The following is a 26,095-nucleotide window of genomic DNA, read 5'->3' on the forward strand; positions in this document are numbered from 1 at the left end:
CATATACATCTGGCACCATAGTTATTACAATATTAATTTTTTAATATAACTTATTGAGTTTTTACAGAGAGGAAGGGAGCCAGAAACATCAATGAGAGAGAAACATCGACCAGCTGCCTCCTGCACACCCCCCACTGGGGATGTGCCCATGACCAATGTACATGCCCTGACCAGAATCAAACCTGGGACCTTTCAGTCCGCAGACTGACGCTCTATCCACTGAGCCAAACCGGTAATAATTACAATATTATTGACTGTATTTCCTATGCTGTACTTTATTACATCCCTGCAGAAATTTAAATGTTTGACAAGCTCTCAAATGATTCTGTGCCAGGGGGTGAGGGCGGGTGTTTCTTAAATTCTATTTGGAGAAACAATGCCTAAGGGGAACTGCAGCTGATCTTTCACACGTGGTCGCCTAGTAACCTTCTCAAGTCCAGCCTAAACCTTGTCTGCTGTTTGGTCAGAAATGATATGTTGGCAAACTTTTAACATGTCTGCTGCTGGAGACAGGCCAGGACAAATGAGGCACCCTAAGGAGTTAATGAAGTCTGAACTGGTCATTATTTCTCCTTCCTCCTTGCTCCCCTGACCCATGCTGTCTCCCACTGTAAACTCTGCATTCGGAACTTGTGAGTCACCCTTGCAAGGAAGAAAGTGAGTGGATCCCGGGAGACAGGGTCACTATTCTTCTATTTATTTATTCAAAATGTATTTATACCAAGTCGGCGAGTGAGTGGAACAACTGGAACTCACCCTGCCCTGCTGCTGGGAATGTTAAATGGTACAATTTCTTTGGAAAAACAGTTTGGTAGCTTCTTGTAAAGTTAAAGCACAGACTTATCATGTGATTCAGCAATTCCACTCCGCAGTGTTTATCCAAGAGAAATAAAAATATATGTCCTCCCAAAAGACTTGTACAGAATGTTCATAGCAGCCGTATCCATATTAGCCAAAAACTGGAATCAACTCGCACATCTATCCATGCAAATTGTGGTACATCCAAAGAGTGGAAAGATACCATGCAGTAAAAGGGACTGAATTATTGATATGGTCCTATTATCAGTAAATAGCAGGGATGGACCCCAACAGCATGCCAAGTGGAAGAAAACTGACACAGAAGTGGACATACTGTGTGGCACTTACATGGAAACTCACTCTGCAGTAATAGCATATTAGGGGCTGCCAAGAGCTGGGTGTGGGGTAGGGATTGACAGATGAAAGATCAAAATAGTCTATATCTCACCAAGACCGGTTTGGCTCAATGGATAGAGCGTCGGCTTGGGGACTGAGAGGTCCTGGGTTCGATTCCGGTCAAGGGCATGTACCTTGGTTGCGGGCATATCCCCAGTAGGGGGTGTGCAAGAGGCAGCTGATCGATGACTCTCATCGATGTTTCTAACTCTCTAGCTCTCTCCCTACTTCTCTGTACAAAATCAATAAAATATATTTTTTTAAAAATAGTCTATATCTCAATTATAGTCATAGATTCATGTGTCAAATACATTGTACTGTGCATTTGAAATTGGGGTTTCATTGTTTATAAATTATGCTTCAATAAAATTGAAAATATAGGATAAAAAAGAAAAAATACATTATCCCATAGATTATTCAACCAACCATGCCAAGCAGTCAGAAAATCTAAAAATCTGGTTCATCATTCTCTCATCAATATATTGTATGCAGTAAGGAGTTCAGGGAGAAATATGAATTCTTTATTTTTTTATTATTTTTTAAAATATATTTTATTGATTTTGTACAGAGAGGAAGGGAGAGAGATAGTTAGAAACATCAATGAGAGAGAGTCATTGATCAGCTGCCTCTTGCACACCCCCTACTGGGGATATGCCCGCAACCAAGGTACATGCCCTTGACCGGAATCGAACCCGGGACCTTTCAGTCCCCAAACCGGTTTCGGCTATTTTTTATTTCTTGCTTACTTGCAAGATTATTGAATGTAGGAAGTGAATGTCCTTGTAAGCCCAACCTTTCAGAGACCACTACTGGGAATGAATTTCTTCCTCCAGCTTATTTCTAAGCTTATTCTAACAGATTAGGTAAATAGTTTACAATTATTAATACTACTTGTAATATTATTTACAAATAGAAAAACCGAACATATTAATAAGATTTTATATTTGTTCTATTAAATACCAAAGTATACAAACATAAAATTCTATTAAATCCTATGAATATGTTTGGTTTTTCAACGTTTTCATAAGACAATTTATTTTTCATCTCTTTTCATTCTTAATTCTTTTTTACCTTTTGATAAATTTTATTGAAGTATAATTTATTTAACTGGTCTCCTTTTGAGGGACTATTTGTTGCTATTTTTCATCCCTAAAAACAGTAAGAGACATCTTTGTAATTACACTGCATCAGTATTTCAGATATAACTTGGCTTCCTAGGAGTTTTGTGGTCAAATTGCTTGGCCAAAAGGCATAAGATTTTTTTTTTTTTTAAATATACGTTTTCTATTAATTGTAGAGAGAGAAGAAGGGAGAAGGAGAGAGAGAGAAACATTGACGAGCAAAATGTCAATCGGCTCTCTACTGGGGATCAAGTCCACAATCCAGGCATGTGTGACTGAGAATCTAACCAGCAACCTCTTGGTGCATGGGACTGTGCTCAACCAACTGAGCCACACTGGCCAGCACAAAGGACATAGGACTTTTAAGGGAAGAAAAATCATTCCCTTTCTGCTGCAGGATATATGGGTAGGGGAAGGAAATTTTTTTGAAGGATTCTATTTAGTTCACAAGATTGATCTAAGATTTTGTTACAAATTGAATAACACTTATGGATCAGCTTGAGATTGGAATCACCACTATAACACTTATAAGGGAAAATCTCTTTCAAAGTTCAGAAACCTGTTTACAAATAACCTATTAAATTCACTGCAGGTAGAAACTACACGTGAATATTGCGACCCAAAGACTCATACTGTTAAAAACCAAAACCCACCTGAGTTAGTTTGGAGCTTTAATAGGCCCTACCAAGCGATTCATGAGTCTGGCAGCATCCTATCTAGCAACTAGAAGGGCACTCCCAGGGATTGTACACAATGGAAGGCTCTGCAGCACGTGATTGTAGAGGCAGAGCACACCGGGAGCCCCGAGTGGCATCACCAAGCTCCTTCCCCAGGAACTGCTCTCAGCATCAAGCTGCTCTAGCTTAGGACTGTGTCTGTGAGCATCTGTGCTCTATCTCAGCTTATTTTGTGGACTTGTTAGCAAGACGCGTTCTAAGGGAATAGCTTCATTGATTTGCACCGTTTCACGGTATGGGAGGTTTCACAGGATTGCTCTACTTTCAGTAGCGGGTAAACCTGTATATTCTCTATTACATCACAGCATGTATCACACTTGTTATCATTACCATTGTGCCGGTCTCCCTGGCAAACTATTGGGGAGGCAGGAGCTTGTCCTGTTGTTTGCCACTGAAGCTCCAGTTTCTTATCTGGGGCCTGTCGCATAGGGAGCACTCTACATTTGCTGAGCGAATCAGTGAGGCTGGTGCTGAAGTTCTGGACTTCATGTGTTGGTTATATTTTATTAAAAATAGCAATTTGGGCCCTGACTGGTTTGGCTCAGTGGATAGAGCGTTGGGCCGTGGACTGAAGGGTCCCAGATTCTATTCCGGTCAAGGGCATGTACCTTAGTTGCAGGCTCAATCCCCAGTGGGGGGCATGCAGGAGGCAGATGATTGATGTTTCTGACTCTATCTATCTCCCTTCCTCTCTGTAAAAAATCAATAAAATATATTTTAATAAAAAAATTAAATAATAATTTTTAACCTGCTTTTCCTTCTTAGCAATATCTCATAGTATTTGCAAGTACTTACAATAAAATCATGATTTGAAATTGCTGTATTTTATGTAGGATGTTCTCGGTTATATTTAAATTTTATTTCTTTATTTTTTATTCATGAGGGAAGAGGAGCTCAGACATTCCATGCAGTAGTAAGGAGTGAAACTGGGACTCAATCCTCTGCCTCAGCCGCTCATGCTTCCCCAGCAAAAAGCAGAGGGCTGAAATATGGGCGGCACCTTGCAGATATTTTGCTTGCCAGAGGGCACTGTAATAGCAAAGAGAGTGACTAATAAGTATTAATGGCTCATGACAAGAGGACAAAAGACAATTACCTTAATATATTGGGCTCCTTAGTAATGTTTGTACAGTGTTATTCATGAAATATTATTAGCCTGTGCCACAGGCAGTTGATGGGCCCAGAACTGGTTAGGTCTCTGTTTCTCCTTCCAGATGTGCAGGGGCTGGGACTTCCACGGACCCGCCCCCGGAGAGCTCTGCGGAGCCAATCGGCACACAGAAGGCGGGGCCCTGGGAGCGACAGCGGTGCTACCCAATGGCTGTACAGGCGGGGCCGCCTCTAGCCAATGGACGCGCGCTCCTCCGCGACGGTCGGAAATGGTGAGGCGGCTGGGGGCCGTTGTTCAGTGCCGGGGTTTGACTGAAAGGGCTGCAGTGCCTGGGCTGCCGAGTCAGCCCGACGTCCTCCTGATCCCAGGTGGGTGCAGCGGCGGCCCGCTCCCGGGAGCTTCCCGTGGCTGCGGTTGGGGAGGAGGCCGGTCCCCGAGGGCGGGGAGTGGGGGCGAGAGAGCTGTAGGCCCGGGGGTCGCGGCCGCTGAGGGCTGGATGCCGGCGCCGCAGCGTCCCCTCAGGCCGTTGGTGGAGGCGGCGCTTTCTCCTCAGGGAACCGGAGCCTCGACCGACCCCGCCGCTGCCGCGCCTCCCCGGCCTTGGCCCCAGCGGCTGGGGAGCGGGCGTCGTCCCGAGCGCCACCGGCCACCGCGCCCCAGTCGGAGCTGGGCCTGGGCCTCGAGCTGCCTGGGGAGGGAGGGGTTGCGGCGGTCTCGGCGACGGACGCCGGTTCGAGTCCCCACCCAGACCACTGTGTGGCGGGTAACTGTCTCCCTGGACTGTTGTCGCCTTCGCGCTCTCTGAAGCGGGGATAACTCCCATCTGGCAGGGTCGTGGCCCGGGTGACAATGATTTCCCGCGGGAAACGGTTACAGTGAATGTTCACTGCTGCTGGGTGCCATCTCCCCGGGGTCCACCTCCCCCCGGGTCCACCTTCCCCCGGGTCCACCTCCCCCCCGGACCCCACCTCCCCCCGGACCCCACCTCCCCCCGGGTCCACCTCCCTCCGGGTCCACCTCCCCCCGGGCCCCACCTCCCCCCGGGCCCCACCTCCGCCGTCGCCGGGGGAGGGACCGTTGGGCCGCGCTTCCCTGGAAGCGGTAGCCCCGCCCCCCGGGCGGAGGGCGGCCCCGGGGCCCTCAGCCGGACTCCTAGCGTGGACGCCCGCGCCCATTGGCGCCTCACGGCGACCCTGGGAGATCCTGTCAGTTGTCTGCCTGAGGAATTGGAGGCCCAGGGAGGTGAAGTCCCCCAGCTGCCGAGGGGCAGGACTCGGATGGACCCTCCGAGAGGCCGAGCCCGAGCCCGAGCCCTGGGTCAAGCCCCTCGCAGTGAGAGAGCCGGGTACTTCGCTCACCCCAGACTCCGCCCCGGGTTCAGGGGACTAGACTAGGTCACACCTGGAATCGGCCCGAGGAAAGCACCTAGGCTTCCCTCCCCCTGTTGGGAACGAGATTTATTTTCACAGGTAGGTGCTTCCTGTCCCTAGTTTACATTTCAGATCTGGGTGGCTATCTTGAATGTTGTCACTCCCTAAATACCATCCAGTCTGGAATAGTCAGTATCGTTTCTGTCCTTCATGAAAAGGTGGTTCCTTGAATCATTCTCCTTTTTTTCTTTACGTTCTTCCAGATCTATGTTTACTTTTTCCTTCATTGTCTTTTAGCCCTCACTGCCTTCATGGGCTTTTCTGAATTCTCACCCGTTGTCTTTGTTTAAATGTCATCTCAAAAAGTTCTTCACCATCCTTATCCAACGTAGATTCTCTCCACTCCCATTGTCTGTGTACTTTTCCATCAAAATACTCATCTTAAGGTGTATCTATTTCTTTGGCTTATTTTTTTTTCTCTTTTCCTAAGTTGATTTGTTGGGCAAGACACTTACCTTTAATTTGTAAAGTATTCTTAATGCCAGGGCATTAACGTGTTGAATGAATGAATGTGTTTTGAAAAGTGAGTTCCTTTGGATATGTCAAAACCATTAAGGAGCTGTTTTGGGAGGCAACATTTAAGATCATTTTTGTGTCATGGAAAGGTATAATCTAAAGTAAATATTGGTAATAAAATTGCCAGCACTTTGCTTTCTGCATTGATATCTTATTTAAAAAAAAGGAAAAACTGGGAGTAGGAGTGGTGGGGGTTCAAAGGGGGGTTAGGTGGGGAAAAAATGAGACATGTAATACTTTAAACAATTAAAAAAAAAAAAAAAGGAAAAACTTTTCAGTGGAGAAACTTACACTCCCGAGTGATCAAAGTTAACATCACCTGTAATAATAAGCCTGTTGACATAATATGCTCTCTGATATAATGCACCAAGGTGAACACAGCATCACTTCTGTGGTATTCTTGCCAGATATGTATTAGTCATGAGAAAACATCAAACCCAAACTGAAGGACACGCTACAGAATAGCCAATACACTTAATAAGGTTATGGGAGGTGAAGAAACAAGAAATATGCCAGGTCAAAGAAGATTAAGGGGAAATAAAATGCAGTATTGTGACCCTGGAATTGATCCTGAACCAGAAAAAGTGTATTTGTGAAATTTGAAGATCTATTGATTAGTTGCTAGTATTAGTGTTAGTTTCCTACATTTGAAAATTTTACTGTCAGTTATTTGGGTGAGAAGTATATGGGAGTTCTTTGTGCTTTTTTTTTTTGTAAGTTAAATTATTTTAAAGTGAGAGTTAAACAAAAATAAAAAATTGAAACCCATGTTTTTGGTATTAAATAAAATGCTTTCAATGTAGTTTTTGTGATATATTCTGTGCACTGTTTTTTGTTTGTTTGTTGTGTGTGTGTGTGTGTGTGTTTTGCTTGTCATCCTTAAAGCAGAAATGAAATTGAAAGTAAGTTCTCACTTCTACTTTTATAGTTTACCGGAAGAGCTAAAGATGGCTGAATTTCTAGATGACCAGGACACTCAACTGTGTGACAACTGGTAAGAAATTAATCTTAAGAAATGTTATTGGGGCCGAAACCGGTTTGGCTCAGCGGTAGAGCGTCGGTCTGCGGACTGAAAGGTCCCGGGTTCGATTCCGGTCAAGGGCATGTACATTGGTTGTGGGCACATCCCCAGTGGGGGGTGTGCAAGAGGCAGCTGGTTGATGTTTCTCTCTCATCAACGTTTCTAGCTCTCTATCTCTCTCCCTTCCTCTCTGTAAAAAATCAATAAAATATATTTAAAAAAATGTTATTGGAATGAGGATAAACTAACTTCTGTAAAGGGTTGGTCTATTTATTGGCAGGTTAGAATTAGAGTCATATAATTTGTCCCGGAAATATATAGGTCTGAAGCCTTTTTAACAATTTTGGATAAAATTGCCTATTTTAGTAATTTGACAAGATAGTTGGTTTAGCTATCATAGTGTGGTGTAGTGAGAGACTAGAGTGATAGGATGAAGCTGGGCTTCAGCGTTCTGGTTCCTGCTTTTAATTACCGTAGTTAATGGCTTTTGGCAAGTCACTGACTGCTTTGGGCCTCACTTTCCTGACCTATAAATAAGGGAATTTATTTTTTTGCCTTTCTGAAAAATGGCAGCATATGTTTTTTAAAAAGACTAAAAATATCATAAGCCCTACCTGGTTTTGCTCAGTGGTTAGAGCGTTGGCCTGCAGACTGAAGGGTCCTGGGTTCGATTCTGGTCAAGGGCACATAGGGGGTGTGCTGGAGGCAGCTTATCAATGATTCTCTCTTCATCATTGATGTTTCTATCTCTTTCCTTCTTTCCTGTCTGAAATCAATAAAATATATTACAAATACATACATAATAAAAATGTTGGACTAGTTTAATTAAAAAATATATATGTTTTTATTTATTTTAGTGAGGGAAGGAGAGGAAGAGAGAGAGAGAGAAACATCAGTGATGAGAATCATTGATCGGCTGCCTCCCGCACAGCCCCCTACTGGGGATCTAGCCTGCAACCTGGGCATGCGCCCCTGGCAGAAATCAAACCTTGGACCCTTCAGTCCTCAGGCCGATGCTCTGTCCACTGAGCCCAACTGGCTAGAGTGGTTAATGTGGTTTTTTTGTTTGTTTTGTTTTTAAGTATGTTGCAAGGATTTCCCTGAGTGGCTATAGTGGCTGGTTATCTTTGGGTTGATTGGGAGCAAGGGTTAATGATCTTGGCTCTATATATAGTAGTGAGAGAGCAGTTGAACCAGTGTAGCTGAACTGTTTTTATAAAGAATTTTGCTGGAAGAATTGCTTTAAAAAAAAAAGAAAAAAGAAAAAAGTAAAGTCTTCAGTTCAGATTATCATTATCATTTCATGATTCCAGAACTGTTAAGTGAAGACTGGGCGTAGTCTCGAAAGTTGGACTTCCTATTTTGGAGTTTTTATAACCCACGTGAGTGACAAGAAAGAGCAATTCTGCTAAAGTGAAACTTAGAGGAGTGCAGCTAATCTGATTCTTGATTGGGATTTCTCAAGAGCACTTGTATATTTTTATGATATACAAGTGCTCTTACTAAAAGCTAAAGACGCCGAAGCCAGTCTGGCCCAGTGGCTAGAGCATCGGTCTGCGGACTGAAAGGTCACAGGTTCGATTCCGGTCAAGGGCATGTACCATGGTTGCAGGCACATCTCCAGTAGGGGAGTGTGCAGGAGGCAGCTGGTGGGTGTTTCTCTCTCATTGATATTTCTGGCTCTCTATCTCCCTTCCTCTCTGAAAAATCAATAAAATATATTAAAAAAAAAAAAAAAAGCTAAAGAAAGCAGAAGTGCCTGTGTTATGTTTAACTTAACCAAATTGTGGCAGGAGGAAAGATATATATATTTATATATATATATATATATATATATATATATATATATATATATATTTTTTTTTTTTTTTTTTTTTTTTTTTTAAATATATATAACTGAGCTAAACCGGTTAGGGCAGGAAAGAGATATTTAGTTAGGGAAATAGTTTGATGTAGATTGATGAAAGATTAAAGTCAAATAACAATTTTTCTTTTTTAATCACCTTTTTCTTCTCCGTCTTTTGGCAGAATTAGGATATAATTAGAGCAACTGTTGGTCACAATATTCTTTACCTGAATGGAATTAAGATTTCATTTCTTAAAAATAAATTTGTATTTTAGCTTTGAGTTTTATATCTACTGTTACTAATACACAGTAATCAAAAAGATATAAATAGTTACAAGCAAACATCACTGTGGTTTTATAAGAAAACTGATACATGACTTTAGCATCAGTTAAGATACTCTTTTTAAAAATTATTTTAAAAATTGATTTATAGAGAGGGAGGAAAGAAGAGGAATATGAGAGTGAAACATCAAATGGCTGCCTCCTATATGCCCCCTATAGGGGATTGAGCATGAAACCCAGGCATGTACCCTGACTGGGAATCCAACCAGCAATCTTTGGAGTACAGGACACCCAGTCAATTGAATCACACTGGCCTGGGTGAGATAATCTCATTTTATCAGTCCAAGGGATCTCAAACCTAGAACAATCTATAACTATGCCAAAGGAATTAAAAAAAAAAGGGGGGGGAGAGGTAGTAAGGTAGTTAATGGAAAGCTAATGAAAATAAGGTTATTCAAAGTGAAAGCAATTTATTTAAAGAAAAGAGCAGATTAGCATGGGAGGCTGACCAAGCCAGCACAGACCTCCCATCTAAGTAACCCTTTCTAAATTCCTGGTTTTAAAATTTTGTCTTTAGAGCCATGTTCCTATTCTCTAAGAAAAATTAAGGTACTCTTCAAAATATGAGCTGTAATTAGACCAGTAAAAAGAGTATTTTAGCCCTACCCAGTTTGGCTCAGTGGATAGAGTGTTGGCCTGTGAACTGAAAGGTCCCGGGTTTGATTCTGGTTAAGGGCAGGTGCCCGGGTTGCAGGCTCCATCTGCAGTGGGGACTTTCAGGAGGCAGTTGATTGATGATTTTCTCTCATCATGGATGTTTTTCTCCTTCCCCCTTCCTCTCTGAAATAAATTAAAAAAAAACAAAAAAGAACAAGTAGTTTATTGTGATTAGAAAAGATGTTTTTGCATATTAACTCTTAAGGTGTCTTCTGACTGGGAGGAGAGTGGTTCTAGAGAACAGAAGCTTCCTTCAGCTTTTTATTTTTGCATGTATTAAAGGATTGGTTTCTGGCTTGTTATGTTTATTGTTTGGGAGGCTACTGGGAATTTTTCTTCTTTTTTAAATATATATATTTTTTTTATTTCAGAGAGGAAGGGAAAGGGAGAGGGAGAGATAGAAACATCAATAATGAGAATCCTCTATTGGCTGTCTCCTGCATACCTACTGGGAATTGAGCCCGCAACCCAAGCATGTGCCCTTAACCCAGGAATCGAACCCAGGACTCTCAGTTCCCTAAGCCAAGGCTCTATCCACTGAGCAAAACAAGCTAGGGCTGGGAATTTTTCATGAAGTCTTGGCTCACCTTTCAATCATTTCTATCTAAAATGAAATTTTATCTTTAACTTGCTAGATCTACCTTGGGGGTTTTTAGCAGTTCTATCAATATATAGAATTGTGTTCTCATTTATCTCACTTTAAAACATCTTTATTTTATCTGTAGGTAGGAAGCAAGTATATTAGTATTTTGTCTGTGATTTTATTCTGGATGACACACTTATAGGCACATTCTTTTAATACAATCTTTACTTTAGCCTGTGAAATTGGAGTTTTCTACTTGTCACATCCAAATGAGTAAAAGGTTAGGCCTTTGGATACTATGTGCCTCTTGTTTGAATGTATATATACTCTTGTTAAATTTGTTTTTTTATTTTTTAATTATAGTTAACAAAATGTATTAGTTTCAGGTATACTACACAGTGATTTAACATTTCTATACCTTACAAAGTGTTCATCACAATAAGTCTAATGCAGAAATAAAAATTTTTGAAGCAGAAAAACTATACCATCTAATAATTTGAGCAGTGAGATGATTCCTATACCATCCAGCTAAAAAAAAAAAAATCACTGCAAAGCTGGAAAGTAGGATTGTTGGAAGAAGATATTATCCAGGATACTTGCCATACAACCAAATGAAACACGTGTCATACTCATTAAGTTTAAAAAACAAAACATTTCACCCTAGCCAATTTGGCTCGGTGGATAAAGCATTGGCTTGTGGACTGAAGAGTCCTGGGCTCCATTCCAGTCAAGGGCACATGCCCAGTTGTGGGCTCGATCCCCAGGAGGGGGCATGCAAGAGGCAGCCAGTCAATGATTCTCATCCTTGATATTTTTCTCTCTACCTCTCCTTTCTCTGAAATCCATAAAAATACACTTTAAAAATCTACACAAAACATTTGTAGACATTCAGTTGCACTGATCCTATTTATAAGCATGGCTTACTGAATTTTGCCAGGCAATAACATGTGCCTCCAAAGACAGGGCCAAGAAAACATTGGTCCTGCCAGATCATTCTTATTCATGATGCTTCCAAGTGCTACTTTGTTTTTAATCCTCACCTGAGGATATTTTTTCCATTGATTTTTAGAGAGAATGGAAGAGAGAGGGAAAGACAGAAATATCAGTGTGAGAGAAACACATTGATTGGTTGCCTCCTGCATGTGCCCTGACCAGGGCCCTGGCCGAGGAGGAGCCTGCAACCAAGGTATGTGCCCTTGACCAGAATTGAACCCAGGACCCTTTGGTCCCCAGGCAAACGCTCTATCCACTGAGCCAAACTGGCTAGGGCCCATGTGCTACTTTGAATGGATTTAACACTGTTCGTATTTTTTGCCAAATGTAGTCAGAATTGATACCTCATTCTTGTACTAAAGGTGCCCATGCTCAGAGTTGTTTCCATAGAATGGCTGAGGTGCAGTTGGACTATATGCCTAAGTTGGCTGGAAAATCTGCCCAGTGTATGGCTGTTGTGGCTGCATCATGTCTGGAGGGACAAATTGCCCTTGCTCTCAGTAGTCATAGCCAGCAGACTGTTGAGCCTTCCACAGTCATAGGACTGCTGCTATTGGTCATTGATGTTGTGACCTCTCTGATAGAAAACCCTGACATTGCAAATGATCAAGCATAGAGGTTGATGCAGTAGCTCCAACAGCCTGGCTTGACCGTTAGAAAATAAATGGTAGGTTTTTTTATAATACCGAAGTGTACCATTGTGCTTTGGGGCATGGATGGTTTTGGAAAAGCCTAGCTCAGCTCTTTTTGGCATCTGACTGTCTGACTTCATGTTGTTGGTTGTGATCAGCTCTGACATCTAGAAAGTAAGGTTGAGCTTCTATTATTTTAAAAAAATATATATTTTATTGATTCTTTACAGAGGAGGAGAGAGGGATAGAGAGTTAGAAACACTGATGAGAGAGAATCATTGATCAGCTACCTCTTGCTGGGGATGTGCCTGCAACCAAGGTACATGCCCTTGATGGGAATTGAACCTGGGACCTTTCAGTCCGCAGGCTGACGCTCTATCCACTGAGCCAAACCAGTTTCGGCGAGGTTGAGCTTTTAGAATTAGTGTATAGCAGTGATAATTCAGAGTGTTACACAGAAGACTCAAACCTTCAGGAGTTGATTCTTGAAAGGCAGGGGTAGTAACAATAATAGCTAATAGACGAGATATTCGCTAAAGAGAAATAATGGAGAATAAAGATTGGACAAGACAGATTTTCACATGATTACAACTGTGACTAGATCAGTCAGTAATGCTTGCCTTTTTCTTTGATCTAATTCTGTAGCAAAAGGGAAATTCCTTTGTGTAACTTTACCATCCATGAGATCCACTGTCAAAGGAACATTGGTGTGTGCCCTATCTGCAAGGAGCCATTTCCCAAATCTGGCATGGAGACTCACATGGCTACCGAACACTGTCAGGTAAACCAGTAAGGACCTCAAATATATTAATGTATTTTACTTGCTATTGTGCAGTAGCAAGTGAGCAAGTTATCACAAAGCCAATTTATTGATTTTTACTTTTTATCTTAGGTAACCTGCAAATGTAACAAGAAGTTGGAGAAGAGGCTGTTGCAAAATCATGAGGTTAGTTTTCCTGTACAATGAAGGGAGTGAGATGCTTTGGGGCCAAGCGTGAGATTACAGAGCCACATGCGGAACAGAAAGCTAGTTTGGTTGTCTTTTCTCCACAAGATCCATGTACATCATGTACATTGCCTCTCAAAGCCTATTTGAGGTTCTGTTTGTTGCCAGATCCCGCTGCTGGCTGTTATGTCCATGCTCAGGCCTCAGTCTGTCCCTTTGGAACTGAGTCTGTCATTCTCATTCCGGGATTTGGCTACTTGCAGCCTCACTGAGTGCTAATCCAAATTGGGGGTAGCCAATGTGGTATGACCTCCTTTAGTCCACAACCTGCCTTACATCTTGTAATTTCATTTTGGCTGATCATCTGGATAGTGTGCTGTTGACATCAAAAGAAATTTCTCAGAGAGCACTTTGTGAGAGAGAACATAGTATCATTTAGTCCCTACTTGAGATAAAACTGTCCATTGTTGGAAAATTTATCATGGTATGCAGCTTAAGATTTGTGCATTTCATTCTGTCTCAAATAAATTAACACTTGTTAATTTATAATTTTAAAGGGTAATTTATATTCAAGGAAGAAAATTAGAAAAGATATATAAAAACAAGAATCACTTGTAACCCCACAGCTTAGAGATAGATGTCTCACAAATACTTTGGCACTCTTATTACCTTCATTATTTTTTCTAAGCATTTGACCTATGATTGAGGTCACATTAACAATAAGTATTTCTTTGGATCTAACAACTACCTGCTACATAAACAACCTTCAATCAACTGTCCCCTTTTCTGGCTTCTTTCCCAGCTATTTCTGGGGTTCACATTGGTGATATAGCAGTCATTTTAAAGATTTGAATACAGATTATTTCCTAACATTCCTGCAAGTAAAACTATGACAGTGTAGGCCAGAGATTAAAGAGTTTGAAATTTTTTCCTTTAAAAAAAGTTTTTACTTTCTGTGCTGTTCTGGTGAGTTACTAGCACTTTTTAGAGTTGTTAAAATACTATATTATCTAGTAAATGCCAGTGATCATTTGCTCTTTTGCTGTTGAGTAACTTAAATCCATGACATGTCTTTCATTTTCTGAGAACAGGATATTCACTGGTGATTCTTGGCTTATTTGGTCAATATAAAGTCAGTGCTATAATACAAATAGGCAGGTTAGACAAATCAGTGTCTTTCTAACAAGCAGTCTCTTTACCAGATCTTAAAACAAATTGGAATGGTAAGGGGAAATTGGGCTGGTGGAAATTGGACAAACCTGTGTGAATTGTTATGTTTTTACTCTTTGCTCCTGTGCTTACCTGGCTGATTTTGGATTACTTTGTAACGTGTACAGTAGTCAGGGTGGTTGAATGAGTAGGTTCCTCCTAAAGCTTTCTTCCCTTTTTAGAACCTGGTGGCAGGGACAAAGCGAGAAGCCCTGACTCTTAAATTCATAGAAAAACATGGCAGGCAGGTGAAGCTAGGGTTGGAAGAGAATATTGAAGTAAATATTTCTTTGCTTTCCTTGTCCTGTACTGAAACGTGGCCTCTCTTAGATTTGCGTATTAACTGCTTCATCACTCTGTGTTGTAGGAGACTGAGTGTCCTCTGCGGCTTGCCCTTTGCCAGCACTGCGATTTGGAACTTTCTGTTCTCAAACTGAAGGACCATGAAGATTACTGTGGTGCCCGGACAGAGTTATGTGGCAATTGTGGACGTAACGTCCTGGTGAAAGACCTGAAGACTCACCCAGAAGTTTGTAGGAGAGATGGGGAGAAAAAGAGAGACGAGGTTGCCATGCCTCCTAACGCGTATGATGTGTCTTGGGGTCAAGATGGAATATGGATTGCATCCCAACTCCTCAGACAAATTGAGTCTCTGGATCCACCCATGAGGCTATCTCGAAGGCCCCTGAGAGCCTCAGAATCGGAACTTTCCCAAAGTAGGACTACCAACCAGAGGAACATGACAGCCCAGTTTCCAATTCAGAATAATCTATGTGAGTTGTGTTTGGGATTAGAAGGTTATCAAAATCTGTTTAATTCTCACAGGAGTCTCATGAGGGTAGGTAAGTGGTAGAGTGGAGATTTGAATTCAGGCAATCTGACCCCATGCTGTAAACCATTCTACAATGCAGAAAACACACATAAAGTGTTTATAGCACAGAGCCTGTCTCATAACCAAAACTCAATATTGTTTATTAATAAAATAATTAAAATAGTATTGGAACCTTTTATCATGCATACTTAATATTTGGAGTCCTGTGAGAACTGGAGGGCTGGGCCTCTTTTATTCCTGCATAGATGCCTATGACCTGGAATATTTGTAGGCATAGACTTGAGCAAAAGCATGGCATTTCCAATGTATCTTGAGAACCAGTTTACCTTTTTTGCCCCCCAGTGGAAGAACAAGAAAGGAATAGAAGCCAACAGCCCCCCATAGAGGGTGGTGAAGACGGTTCAAACTTGGACTTCATGTTGGCCCTAAGTCTGCAGAATGAAGGCCAGGCCCCCAAGTTGGCGGAGCAGGACTTCTGGAGGGCTGTGTGTGAGGCGGAGCAGCCCCTTGGAGGGTCCAGTGCTCTGAATGACAGAAAGGGTAGGTTTGTTTAATACTCACTAGCCTTTGTCTCCACAGTTGTGTATGTTTTCTTACATTATATAATTTATTTAAAAAATGAAAGTTTTTCATGAGATAAAATTTGCCTTTTTTGTTTGGTCATTGCTTTTCCAACTTTTTATTTTTAAAAACTGTCAGAAAATAGTATAGCAAATATCTTATATACCCCTCATCTTTATTCACCATTTCTAGTATTTTTCTTTGATCTTTATAATTTTTCCCCTTGAGCTATTTAAGAATAAGCTGCTGATATAACATTTTAACTCTATATACTTCAGGATGTATATTTCAAGAATAGGACATTCTAAATAAATGCACATAACTATATATGCTTTTCATTTTTCTTCAGTGTGTCTCATTTTCAAAATAACCTCTTATACCTTAGTCATATTACAATTCCTTTTTTAACAAATCTTTTTTTTTTTTTTAAATATATTTTACTGATTTTTTACAGAGAGGAAGGGAGAGAGATAGAGAGCTAGAAACGTCAACGAGAGAGAAACATCGACCAGCTGCCTCTTGCACAGCCCCTACCGGGGATGTGCCCGCAACCAATGTACATGCCCTTGACCAAAATCGAACCTGGGACCTTTCAGTCCGCAGACCGACGCTCTATCACTGAGCCAAACCGGCTTCGGCCCCTTTTTAACAAATCTTTAAATGTGTTATTTTTATATTGTGTTTGAAAATATATCAAACTCTTTTTGGTCTTTGTTTTTTCTATTGATTCACTCATGGTGGCTTGCTGCCTCCCTCTTTACATGCACTCACAGGAGTTAGCCGAGTTTTCTGATGTGTTCCTCCGAGTAAATGCTTCTAGGAGGCACCTGGGGATACTATTGGCGGGGACAGTTTTATTTTTTTATTTTATTTTTTTTAAATATGTTTTATTGATTTTTTACAGAGAGGAAGGGAGAGAGATAGAGAGCTAGAAACATCGATGAGAGAGAAACATCGATCAGCTGCCTCCTGCACACCCCCCACCCAGGGATGTGCTCGCAACCAAGGTACATGCCCTTGACCGGAATCGAACCCTGGACTCCTCAGTCTCCAGACCGACGCTCTTCCACTGAGCCAGACTGGTTTCGGCAACGGGACAGTTTTAAATTGAATTTTTGGGTTGGGTTTTTAAAAATCATAAATGTAGATTTTGTACTCAGATCCATGTGAAGGCCAAACTCAATAATATTTGTAACTCCTAGTTACTTTTAAGAAAAAACAAGAACAAACTTTTAAGTCAGAGAGAGGAAGGGAGGAGAGAGATAGAAACATCAATGATGAGGGAGAATCATCAATCGGCTGCCTCTTGCAGGCCCCCATTAGGGATTGAGCCTGAAACCTGGGCATGTTCCCTGACCAGGAATTGAGCTCTACCACTGAGAAACACTGGCCAGGCTTCATAAGTCTTTCCTGAGGATTGAAATAATGCACAGAAGGCTGATTAGTGCCTAGAGTTATTGCACAAACTTCTTTCTTAATGAAAGTAGTGGGTAAGTGACTGATATAATCAGGGAATGGTGGCCAGTAAGTCTTTTTCCATAGTGGCAGTTTTTGCTTGGGATTTGTCTCTTGGGCAGTTTTGTTGGGAGGATTTACAACCCCACAAATTGCTCTATCTCTGAAATGTCAAAGGGAGTCACACTTTTAATTAAATCCCCACCAGGAGAATAACAGGTTGAATCAAGTTTGCTTTTGTTCATTGGCATCTGTGTGGCTTCTGATACCCAGGTACAGCTGATGAGACCATGTTGCCCTGTGAATTTTGTGAGGAGCTCTACCCAGAGGAATTGCTGATCGACCATCAGGTGTGTTGTGAATTACTGGAGAGTTTTAAGGAGGAATGTGTGTAGGCCATAGTTGGTGTTGCAGGCCACAGGAGGCCTTAAGCAAATTTTTTTTAAAAAAAATATATTTTATTTATTTATTTACAGAGAGGAAGGGAAAGGGATAGAGAGTTAGAAACTTCGATGAGAGAGAACCATTGATCAGCTGCCTCCTGCACATTCCCTACTAAAGATGTGCCCGCAACCAAGGTACATGCCCTTGACCGAAATCAAACCTGGGACCCTTGAGTCCGCAGGCTGACGCTCTATCCACTGCGCCAAACCAATTAGAGCGAGCACATTATTTTAATAGGCCTATTCTAGGAGTAGCATCTGTGTTTTACTGTGATGTGAGAACTCAGTCTTGTTCACTCTTGGGAAAAGTATTGCTCATTCCAGCAGGCCAGTTTGCTCCCTCCATGTGGTGACTACTCTGTCTCTAATGACCATATGTAATCTGGTCTCATCTCATGCCCCATTTTGTTTATTGGAGCTGTACTGAAGTCCTTGCAGCTCCTTGAAAGGGTCAGGGCTCCTTACACTTTGTCTGCCTGGAAGCCAGGTGGCCTTCCACCCCTGCCTCCTCAACAGACCCCTTACCCGTAGACTTGTTTCAGACACGACCTGCAAGAAACTATCCTGAGTGACACTCTCAAGACTAGATCAGAGGTCCTACCTATGTGCACCCTAAAAGTTCTGTGCCCACTTCTCTTTTAGTCTGTTACCCTGTGATGTGGTCTCCTGATCCCCTGTCGTCTGCACCATTGGCTGAGTTCCTTGAGGACAGATTCTGGGTTTTCCTAGTTTCTGAATCTTAGTACCTGGTATATGAAAGGTGTCAGATATTTCTTAAATGAACGTTCTTGAGCCATTTAGAAATGATTAGAGAATAATAGACTTTGTCTTAGGATTGCTTAGTGGATGGAACTACTTTTCCCCTCGACACTCTTGCTCTGTCTGATTTGGATTGGCCTAGTCTAGCATTTCCAAAATTTTAGCACCCCATAAGTGGAATAATACATATTTGAATAAATCTAGTTTTTGGTTGGGGAGCAGCATAAGAAAATCCACTTAAATAAGAATATTTGGGTTCTCGCTTGCTATGTGATTGTGAGAAGAATCTTGAATATTTTCCAATTAGTTTAAAAAGAATAATCACATGAACACAGTAAAAAGAGCACAGTAATGTTTAAAATAAAAGTAAAGTGAGCATTCAGTCTGCATTTCGTGACCCTTTCTAGTTCCTCTCCTCAGTATTAAGCCTTATTAAAAATTTGTGATGCCTAGAAAATGTTTTAATATTTTCCCCTTAACCTTTTTAAACCCCTTCTACCCCCCCTCCTTTTTTTTTTTGAGACAGACAAGCTGTAACCCTTCGCGTGCCTTACCTTCATTTAACATGGGTAGCACTTCCCCCAAAGAGGTAGTGGAGGACCCTGATGTCATCTTCCAGAGGTTTTTGCAGCAGGCTGCAAGTAACCAGTTCAGCTCTTTGATGGGCCTGAGCAATGCACCCTCTGTGGAGAGCAGCATCATCATCCCATGTGAATTCTGTGGGGTCCAGCTGGAAGAGGAAGTGCTGTTCCATCACCAGGTACAAGTCACTGAAGAACCGTCCCCTTCACTCCATGCTGATCCTGAGTGACCCTGGGCTTTCAGAGCTGAGGACGCCTCTTTAGTGTTTAAGTTGCATGCGTGCCTGACTTGGCTACTGGACATGCCCTGTTTTGTGAGTTTTCTGGCAACTGAAGCCATCATGTCACTAGCTAAGGACCAGGGAGTCAGGACTCCTATGCAGGTGTGGAGGACTGTCAGCCTGGTTGAGACGAGAACTCTCCTGATGTCACTAACATATTCTACTTTTGACCAGGCAGATTATTCTTTGTGGTGGTATTTAAAGCTTGCATTTCGGGAGACCTGAGAGCTAGTTCTTCTATTGACCATGGGGTAGATCCCGTTTCCTCACTGGGGATATCTGTAAATGAAGGAGTTATACTAGACAAGTTGAAGTCCTTTCTCAGCTTTTGTAGGATTCACATCTGTTAATAGGGAATACAGTTTTCTGCCCAATCTTTATGTTTTTTAAAAATATATTTTATTGATTTTTTACAGAGAGGAAGAGAGAGGGATAGAGAGTTAGAAACATCGATGAGAGAGAATCATCGATTGGCTGCCTCTTGCACGCCCCCTACTGGGGATGTGCCCGCAACCAAGGTACATGCCCTTGACCGGAATCGAACCCGGGACCTTTCAGTCCACAGACCAACGCTCTACCACTGAGCCAAACCGGTTTTGCCCAATCTCTTTGTTATAGGGAGCTAACACTCCAGATGTGTTCAGGATTGTTTCTGTAGTTGAAGCCATATAGCTGTTGCTAGAACACCACACATTTCATTCATGTAAATAAAGACTTCTGCTTTTAGGTCAAGCAGTAGATAATAGACTGCTGGTTGTCTCCTACAGGAGACTCTGAAATAAGCAACTATGCAAATACTCTGTGGTCAGAGTATAGGTAGTATACTTTTTAGTGCTCTTGACACCAGCCGTTCCTTGACCCCTGCATAAGTCAGGCAGGGCTTCTTCAGTATCTTGGGTGCTAATAGGAATGATTGCTCCTTTCTAGATGAGTTTCCTTAGTCTCAGGCCCTCCCTCTCAGTGGTTGTCAAAGACCCCGGATAAGGTGTGTTCCCCTAACCTGCTGCTCCTTCCTTTCTTCTTACTGCTCCTTCTCCAAGAAATGACTCAGCCCAGAGATACTAATTTTTTGTTTTGTTTTGTTAGGACCAGTGTGACCAACGCCCAGCCACAGCAAACAACCATGTGACGGAGGATATTCCTAGACAAGATTTCCAGTCTCCAGAGACCTCACCAGAGTTGCCCAAGAGGCGTGTCAGACACCAGGGTATTAGCCAGGGCTGAGCCAAAGCTGCAGGTCTGCTGCTGACTCAGGCCTATTTACCATTTCTCATCTGCTACTCTAACATGGGGGTTCCCTGAATCCTGAACCAATAGGATCTCACTACTAGCAATTGTGGTCCCATGTTAGACTGAGCGGTCTTGAGTGTAGGTTTATAGGGTACTGGTTTGGTAGTGATTACTCAGCTGTAGCTTTCTCAGGGGACTATTTGGAGATAATTTTTAGAACTTACTGTGGCTACCTTCGGCCCTTACCTCTAGTTGAAATTTGCTTAGAGTATTCAATCATTATCATTATTATTGTTATTATTATTTTAAAAACATATATCTTATTGATTTTCCAGAGAGGAAGAGAGAGGGATAGAGAGTTAGAAACATTGATCAGCTGCCTCCTGCACATCCCCCACTGGGGATGTGCCCGCTACCAAGGTACATGCCCTTGACCGGAATCAAACCTGGGACCTTTCAGTCTGCAGGCCGACGCTCTATCCACTGAGCCAAACCGGTTTTGGCATTATTATTAAAGAGAATCAGGGACTAGGCAAGTAAACTGTTTTGAAACTCACTACAAGCCAGTTAGGCATTATTTTTCAAGGTTTGCTTACACATGATTGTTGGTTAGTTACATGAGGACTCAATAAGTATATAGTGTGGACAAAGTTGTTTTCAACTGTCTGGAGACTTAGGTTTCAGCAGCCTTTAGAGGAGAGGCAGTTGTGTTCTACCCAGAATCTTCAAGTTCCTGCTCCAACTCTAGCACTAATAGCAAGAGCAGTCTTTTCCCTAAAACTGGTTCTCTCTTTTTGCAGGTGACCTGTCTTCTGGTTACATGGATGATATTAAGCAGGAAACCGCTAAAGTGCCCACCTACCCTCTTCCCCCTAGCAGGCCCATTAACAACACAATGGCTACCTATAACCGTGTGTCAACATCTACTTCGAGCCCGAAATCTGGTTCCCAGCCCAGCATCATGAAGCTCAACAACTTAGACAGCCAGGACATTCGGGGGTGGAATCGAAACACCCATAATGGGGCCATGGCAGCTGGACAGATTCCAGTGATTCGCTCTGTTCGAAGTCTCTACCCAGAAAACCTTGCGCCCTCTTTCCCCCGTGGGCCTTCAGGGAGACATGGGACAAGGTAATAATCAATAGCTCAGGAGACTATGAGAGTGTGGACTTTGCTTGTGCTATGGCCTGATTCCAGAATGTCCTTTTGCTCTTTGTTGTTGGTTTGTCTGCTCACAAAGAGCTGTTGTGTCTGGCTCCAGTTGTTTGCTGAGTTGTCTGACATTTGCTCAGGGGCATCTTAGAAAGTATTGTAGTTTCCAATCCTTCTCTTTCAGTGGAAGGAGCGAAGGTGGCAGGAACTCGAGGGTCACCGCCACAACTGCCAGCTTTCGCAACAGGACTGCAAAGGTAACGGGAGATCCAGCCTCGAAATGCTTAGTGAGGGCTTGGGAGCGGTGGGTGTGGTAGGCATGGTCCTTGAAGTCAGAGGAGCTGGCCAACAGGCCGCTCGTGGCTGAAGGGCGGTTCATTTGCCTTTTGATGAAGAGGTTTCTATGGAAGCTTGGCATTTCCAGAGCTCTGAAGGTATACGGCCTGAATTTTCACTTTCTATGTGGACTTTTGTTTGTGTTGTTTTCAATAGGCAAAAGCCCCCAAGCAACAGGGAGCTGGTGATGCCGAGGAGGAAGAGGAGGAGTAATGGTGTTTGCAAGAACCTGCACAGGGTTCCATCTTCTCTGCACAGCTGCAGTGCAGGCTCTGCCTCTCGGGCTCTGTGGGCAGAGGAGATTTTAGATTTACCTTTTTTCTAAGATATGACGGTTTTGTGTCTTGAGATTGTGATGTGGGAGTTTGGGGGTTGGAGGGAGGGCTAGCAGGGAGGCTGTTCAGAAACATTTCAGCTTTAGCTGCTGCCTTTTGGCAGCACAAAAATACAGCTTAGGCCTCTCAGCCCACCAGGGCTCCATCTTTTGACAAACTGTCACCGCTGTTTCCTGGTGCTGTGTGGTCCTGGTGGAGAGAGGAGAGGGCTGTGGAAACCTGATTCTTTTTCCTGCAGGGGCCTAAATTTGGGAACTTTTGGGTAACCTCCTGTGTGCTGCCCCTCCCCACTCTAGAATTGGGACTCTGGTTTGTGTGTGGAACAGCCCTGGGAAAGTGTTCAGGTCAGTTGCAATATATATTAGGAACAGGTCTTTTGGAGATGAGTTGAACTAGAATGGACTCCGGCTTTGTTTTAATCTGTTTCTTTGGCATTGGGCATCACTGCCTTCTGTTTTGGTGGGGAAATGGCTCCTTTTTCTTTACTGCCTTCTGATGGAAACAGTGAGGGGCTTTCTGTCCCTGCCAGGGCCTTGCTGGGCTCTCCGGACTGGGACTGAGCCCTAAGCTCTGTGACTTAACTCTAAACAAGTATCAGAGCTCCCATCTCCCTCTTTTTATTTTATTATTATTATAATTATTAACATCTTGTACTAGAAATAAAGTTTGTACTTGAAGTTTACCTGAGTCTTGTGGCTCCTTCTCCTGTGCACTTGAGAGACCTCAGGGAGTGTGGGGGAAGGTGAGCAGGACTAGGCTTTCTCTGCTTCCCAGAACTCTGGCAGGTCCAGGGTGAGCTCCTTCTCAGAGCCACCATGGAAAACATTAAGGAGGTTCTTCAAAAAATTAAATAGAACTATCATATGGTCCTGTAACCCCACTTTTGGGTATTGATCCGAAGAAATCTGAAACACTCATTTGAAAAGATAGGGGTGCCCTTATATTCATTGCAGTATTACTTACATTACCCAAGACATGGAAGCAACCTAAGTGTCTGTCAGTAGACATGTACAATAGAATATTACTCAGCCATAAAAAATGAAATGTTGCCATTTGCGACAACATGGATGGACCTAATGGAGAAACTCTTCAGAGAACAAATGGATGGTTAGATGGGAGCGGGTTTAGGAGGATGAGTGAAAAGGGTAAAGGGGTTAGGATGTACAAATAGCCACTTATAAAAACAAGCAAATGGGATGTAAAAAGTAGTACTATAGGAAATATAGTCAAAATAATTATGGTATCAGGTGGATACTAGATCTGTGTGATCATAAGATGTAAATGTCTGATCACTGTTGTACACCTGAAACTAATACTGAATGTCAAATGTAACTGAAAATTAAACCTTTTTTGAAAAGATGATCACACAATTCTTAGAGAAAATCAAAATTAGATGAAGATTATTTATTGGTGAGACTTTGTTCCTGTAGTGAGCGTTCTTTACACAGCAATGGTGTAAATAGCATCAAATTGAATGAAAAGTTTGTTAAATGCAACCATAAATAATTATAATAAATACACATCAAGTAACTTTACAGCACATGTGTTTTAGGGCCAAGGTTTAGATCTGTCTGGACCTCAATGTGCTCTCTGGGAGAAGCAGTCATGTTAGCAGCAGGTAACTCACAGCTATCATCGCATCAAGTGATTGGCCAACAGAAGCTTCCCAATCCCCGCATCGGGGAGGTAGCTGACAGAATTCTGAGTTCGTTCAAGGGATGGGAAGGGATAGAGGGAACTAAGAATTTAAAAATACAGGAGGAAAAAACCACTTCTAATAAATCCAAAGGCTCTTTCATTATGCAGGAATGAAACAGGATCCTTGTCAGGACTACATCCTGCTGTGACCTCCAGACTAGGGGGCTGTGGCCACATGAGGCAGTGGCCAACCACATTCTCCAGACGGGGACACTGCAGGCACTCACCTCCAGACACTGATCCTGCATCAAACATAAGTGATGCAACTGGACAGTTAACCCAAGTTTATCTTCCTTAGGGGAGGGGATCTTTTCTACAATGGTCCTTAATGCAGTTCCTAGGAATAATAGGGAGGAGAGGGATGCTAACGGCTCAAAAATCCACGTTTCCATCAGGCATCGGAAGGAGGAGCACATCCTCCTCTTACCAGCATTCACACTCCAAACCACCTCTTCAGCACTCACTCAGAACTTCCAATATTCACAATATTATACAATAAATACAGTGATGAATTCTGTGAGAACTGGCAAGGCCCAAGTGACAGTCCAACAAGATGGCATATGCTGCTCTTCAACAAAGTACCACTGGACAAAGACCCAGGTGGGGCACAAATGCAGGGGCAGTGGGTGAGCTGGGGCAGCCCAGCTCTGGCACACATATGGGGCAGCGAGGAGGGTACTGGGTGGGCCCAGCCAGGGGGGCAGAAGGACCTCCCTTGCGTCTCCATCTGGACTGGAAGGTCTTAGTCACGGAAGCAGACCCCGAATTGAGCAGAGCACCTCAGACAGCTCTTTAAAGTGGGGGTGGGACCCTTTCCTCAGCTCCTCACGTCCCTCCACAGCGAGGAAGGGCCGTTTCCGAGCACAGGAGTGAGGAAGGCTTGCATCACGTGTTTTCCTATTCAGTCCGTCTCCAGCACTGTCCCTCTCAACCCTGGAGCTGGGACACAGCCGCCTGGCTCTGAACTGACGTCGGGAATGAACCCTTGGTCGCCTGCTCCTGAGGAGCACTCGGGGAACGCAGACCAGGGTCCTGGAACTGACGGAGAGCAGAGAGTCCGGGAGGGGCTGCTGTGGACTTTTCCTCAGAAAATCCCAGACCATTCACAAGGCTCTAAAGAGTAACATAAACCTCCATGTTTGGGTAACTGGTCCAACCATGGAAGAAGGCCTGAGGAGCCGCGTCCAGGAGAAACTCTGGCTCCAGGTAGGTGGGGCAGGCCTGGCTTGTTTGTGGATGTGTTCTCGGAAGGAACAGGACTCTGAGAGGGCGATGGCGTCTTATCGCCAACTTCCTGCTGGGTGGTCCTGTGATGTGGAACCATCTGGGGCCCTAGGGCCTCAGAATCTGGTGGCCACGAAGGACAGTGTCCAGGAAGATCAAATGCGACACAAACTGGGAACTAAACTACCCTACAAACACCGTGAACGGTAGCAAAAAAACCAACCCATCACAAAACGTACAAATACAAAAGGTTAAGTCTTCCAGGAGGCCCTGGAATGTGGACAAAAGTTCAGAAAAGCAAAACGTCGCCAACTCCTCACGCAGGGCCCTCCCTGGAGGGACATGCCTGCAGGAGCAGGCCTCCCTGCCGGCGGAGCAGTGCCTCGGAGACAGCCTCACCCTGGAGCTCCCTCCCTTCAGCCACTCAGGGGGTCTTCACGGTAGTGAATGGCACAGCGCAGTTTCTCCAGCATGATTTCCAGAGAGGAGTACTGGGGAAGCTTGATCATGAACATGCATGTCTCCACGCGGATGTAGCGAGAGTCTGGGGAACCTATGGGCAAAATGGGGTCGGTGTTAGAGGGCTGGGCTGGGATCCCAGGGAGACCTAGGCCTGGCTGGCCCTCACATGGCACGGGACGTGGTGCAGAAGATTCTGGAGGAGAAAAAGCAGACACACCACTGCTGACCTGAGAGGGAATCTTATTGCAGACAGCAAAGGGTTTGTTTTTTAATTAAATTATTTTGCTGCATTTATTTTTTCAAAAAAAATTTTTTAATCCTCACCTGAGGGTATTTTTTTCCATTGATTTTTGTTTGTTTTTATCTTTGTTCCCATTGATTTATAGAGAGAATGGGAAAGGTAGAGAC

At 43.1% G+C, this 26,095-nt stretch overlaps 2 protein-coding genes across 21 annotated transcripts in view; one reads left to right on the forward strand and one right to left on the reverse strand.

Moving 5' to 3' along the window:
• The window catches only part of TRAFD1 (TRAF-type zinc finger domain containing 1), a 33,278-nt gene extending 10,293 nt beyond the window's left edge, over positions 1-22,985 (forward strand). Inside the window, exons 1-12 of one of the 6 annotated variants that reach the window (XM_036449088.2) lie at positions 4,382-4,531; positions 7,038-7,103; positions 12,829-12,964; positions 13,076-13,129; positions 14,706-15,111; positions 15,513-15,710; positions 17,460-17,536; positions 18,915-19,148; positions 20,337-20,457; positions 21,281-21,611; positions 21,817-21,889; positions 22,125-22,985. In XM_036449088.2, the coding sequence (XP_036304981.1) occupies positions 7,057-7,103; positions 12,829-12,964; positions 13,076-13,129; positions 14,706-15,111; positions 15,513-15,710; positions 17,460-17,536; positions 18,915-19,148; positions 20,337-20,457; positions 21,281-21,611; positions 21,817-21,889; positions 22,125-22,181 (1,734 nt within the window). In that variant the 5' untranslated portion in view covers positions 4,382-4,531; positions 7,038-7,056 and the 3' untranslated portion in view covers positions 22,182-22,985. Of the gene's footprint in view, positions 1-4,381; positions 4,532-5,608; positions 5,633-5,910; positions 5,980-6,072; positions 6,696-7,037; positions 7,104-12,828; positions 12,965-13,075; positions 13,130-14,705; positions 15,112-15,512; positions 15,711-17,459; positions 17,537-18,914; positions 19,149-20,336; positions 20,458-21,280; positions 21,612-21,816; positions 21,890-22,124 lie in introns of those variants that run through there. The other 5 variants (XM_045585627.1, XM_036449089.2, XM_036449086.2 and 2 more) reach the window with 5 other exon arrangements.
• Positions 22,291-26,095, reverse strand: part of HECTD4 (HECT domain E3 ubiquitin protein ligase 4) — a 155,477-nt gene continuing 151,672 nt past the window's right edge. For all 15 annotated transcript variants that reach the window (XM_036448774.2, XM_036448766.2, XM_045585623.1 and 12 more), the window contains one exon: positions 22,291-25,778. In XM_036448774.2, coding sequence (XP_036304667.1) covers positions 25,642-25,778 — 137 coding nt within the window. In that variant the 3' untranslated portion in view covers positions 22,291-25,641. The remainder of the gene's footprint in view (positions 25,779-26,095) is intronic.

The sequence above is a fragment of the Pipistrellus kuhlii genome, unplaced genomic scaffold (genome assembly GCF_014108245.1).
Source record: "Pipistrellus kuhlii isolate mPipKuh1 unplaced genomic scaffold, mPipKuh1.p scaffold_m20_p_20, whole genome shotgun sequence".
Lineage (NCBI taxonomy): Eukaryota > Metazoa > Chordata > Mammalia > Chiroptera > Vespertilionidae > Pipistrellus > Pipistrellus kuhlii.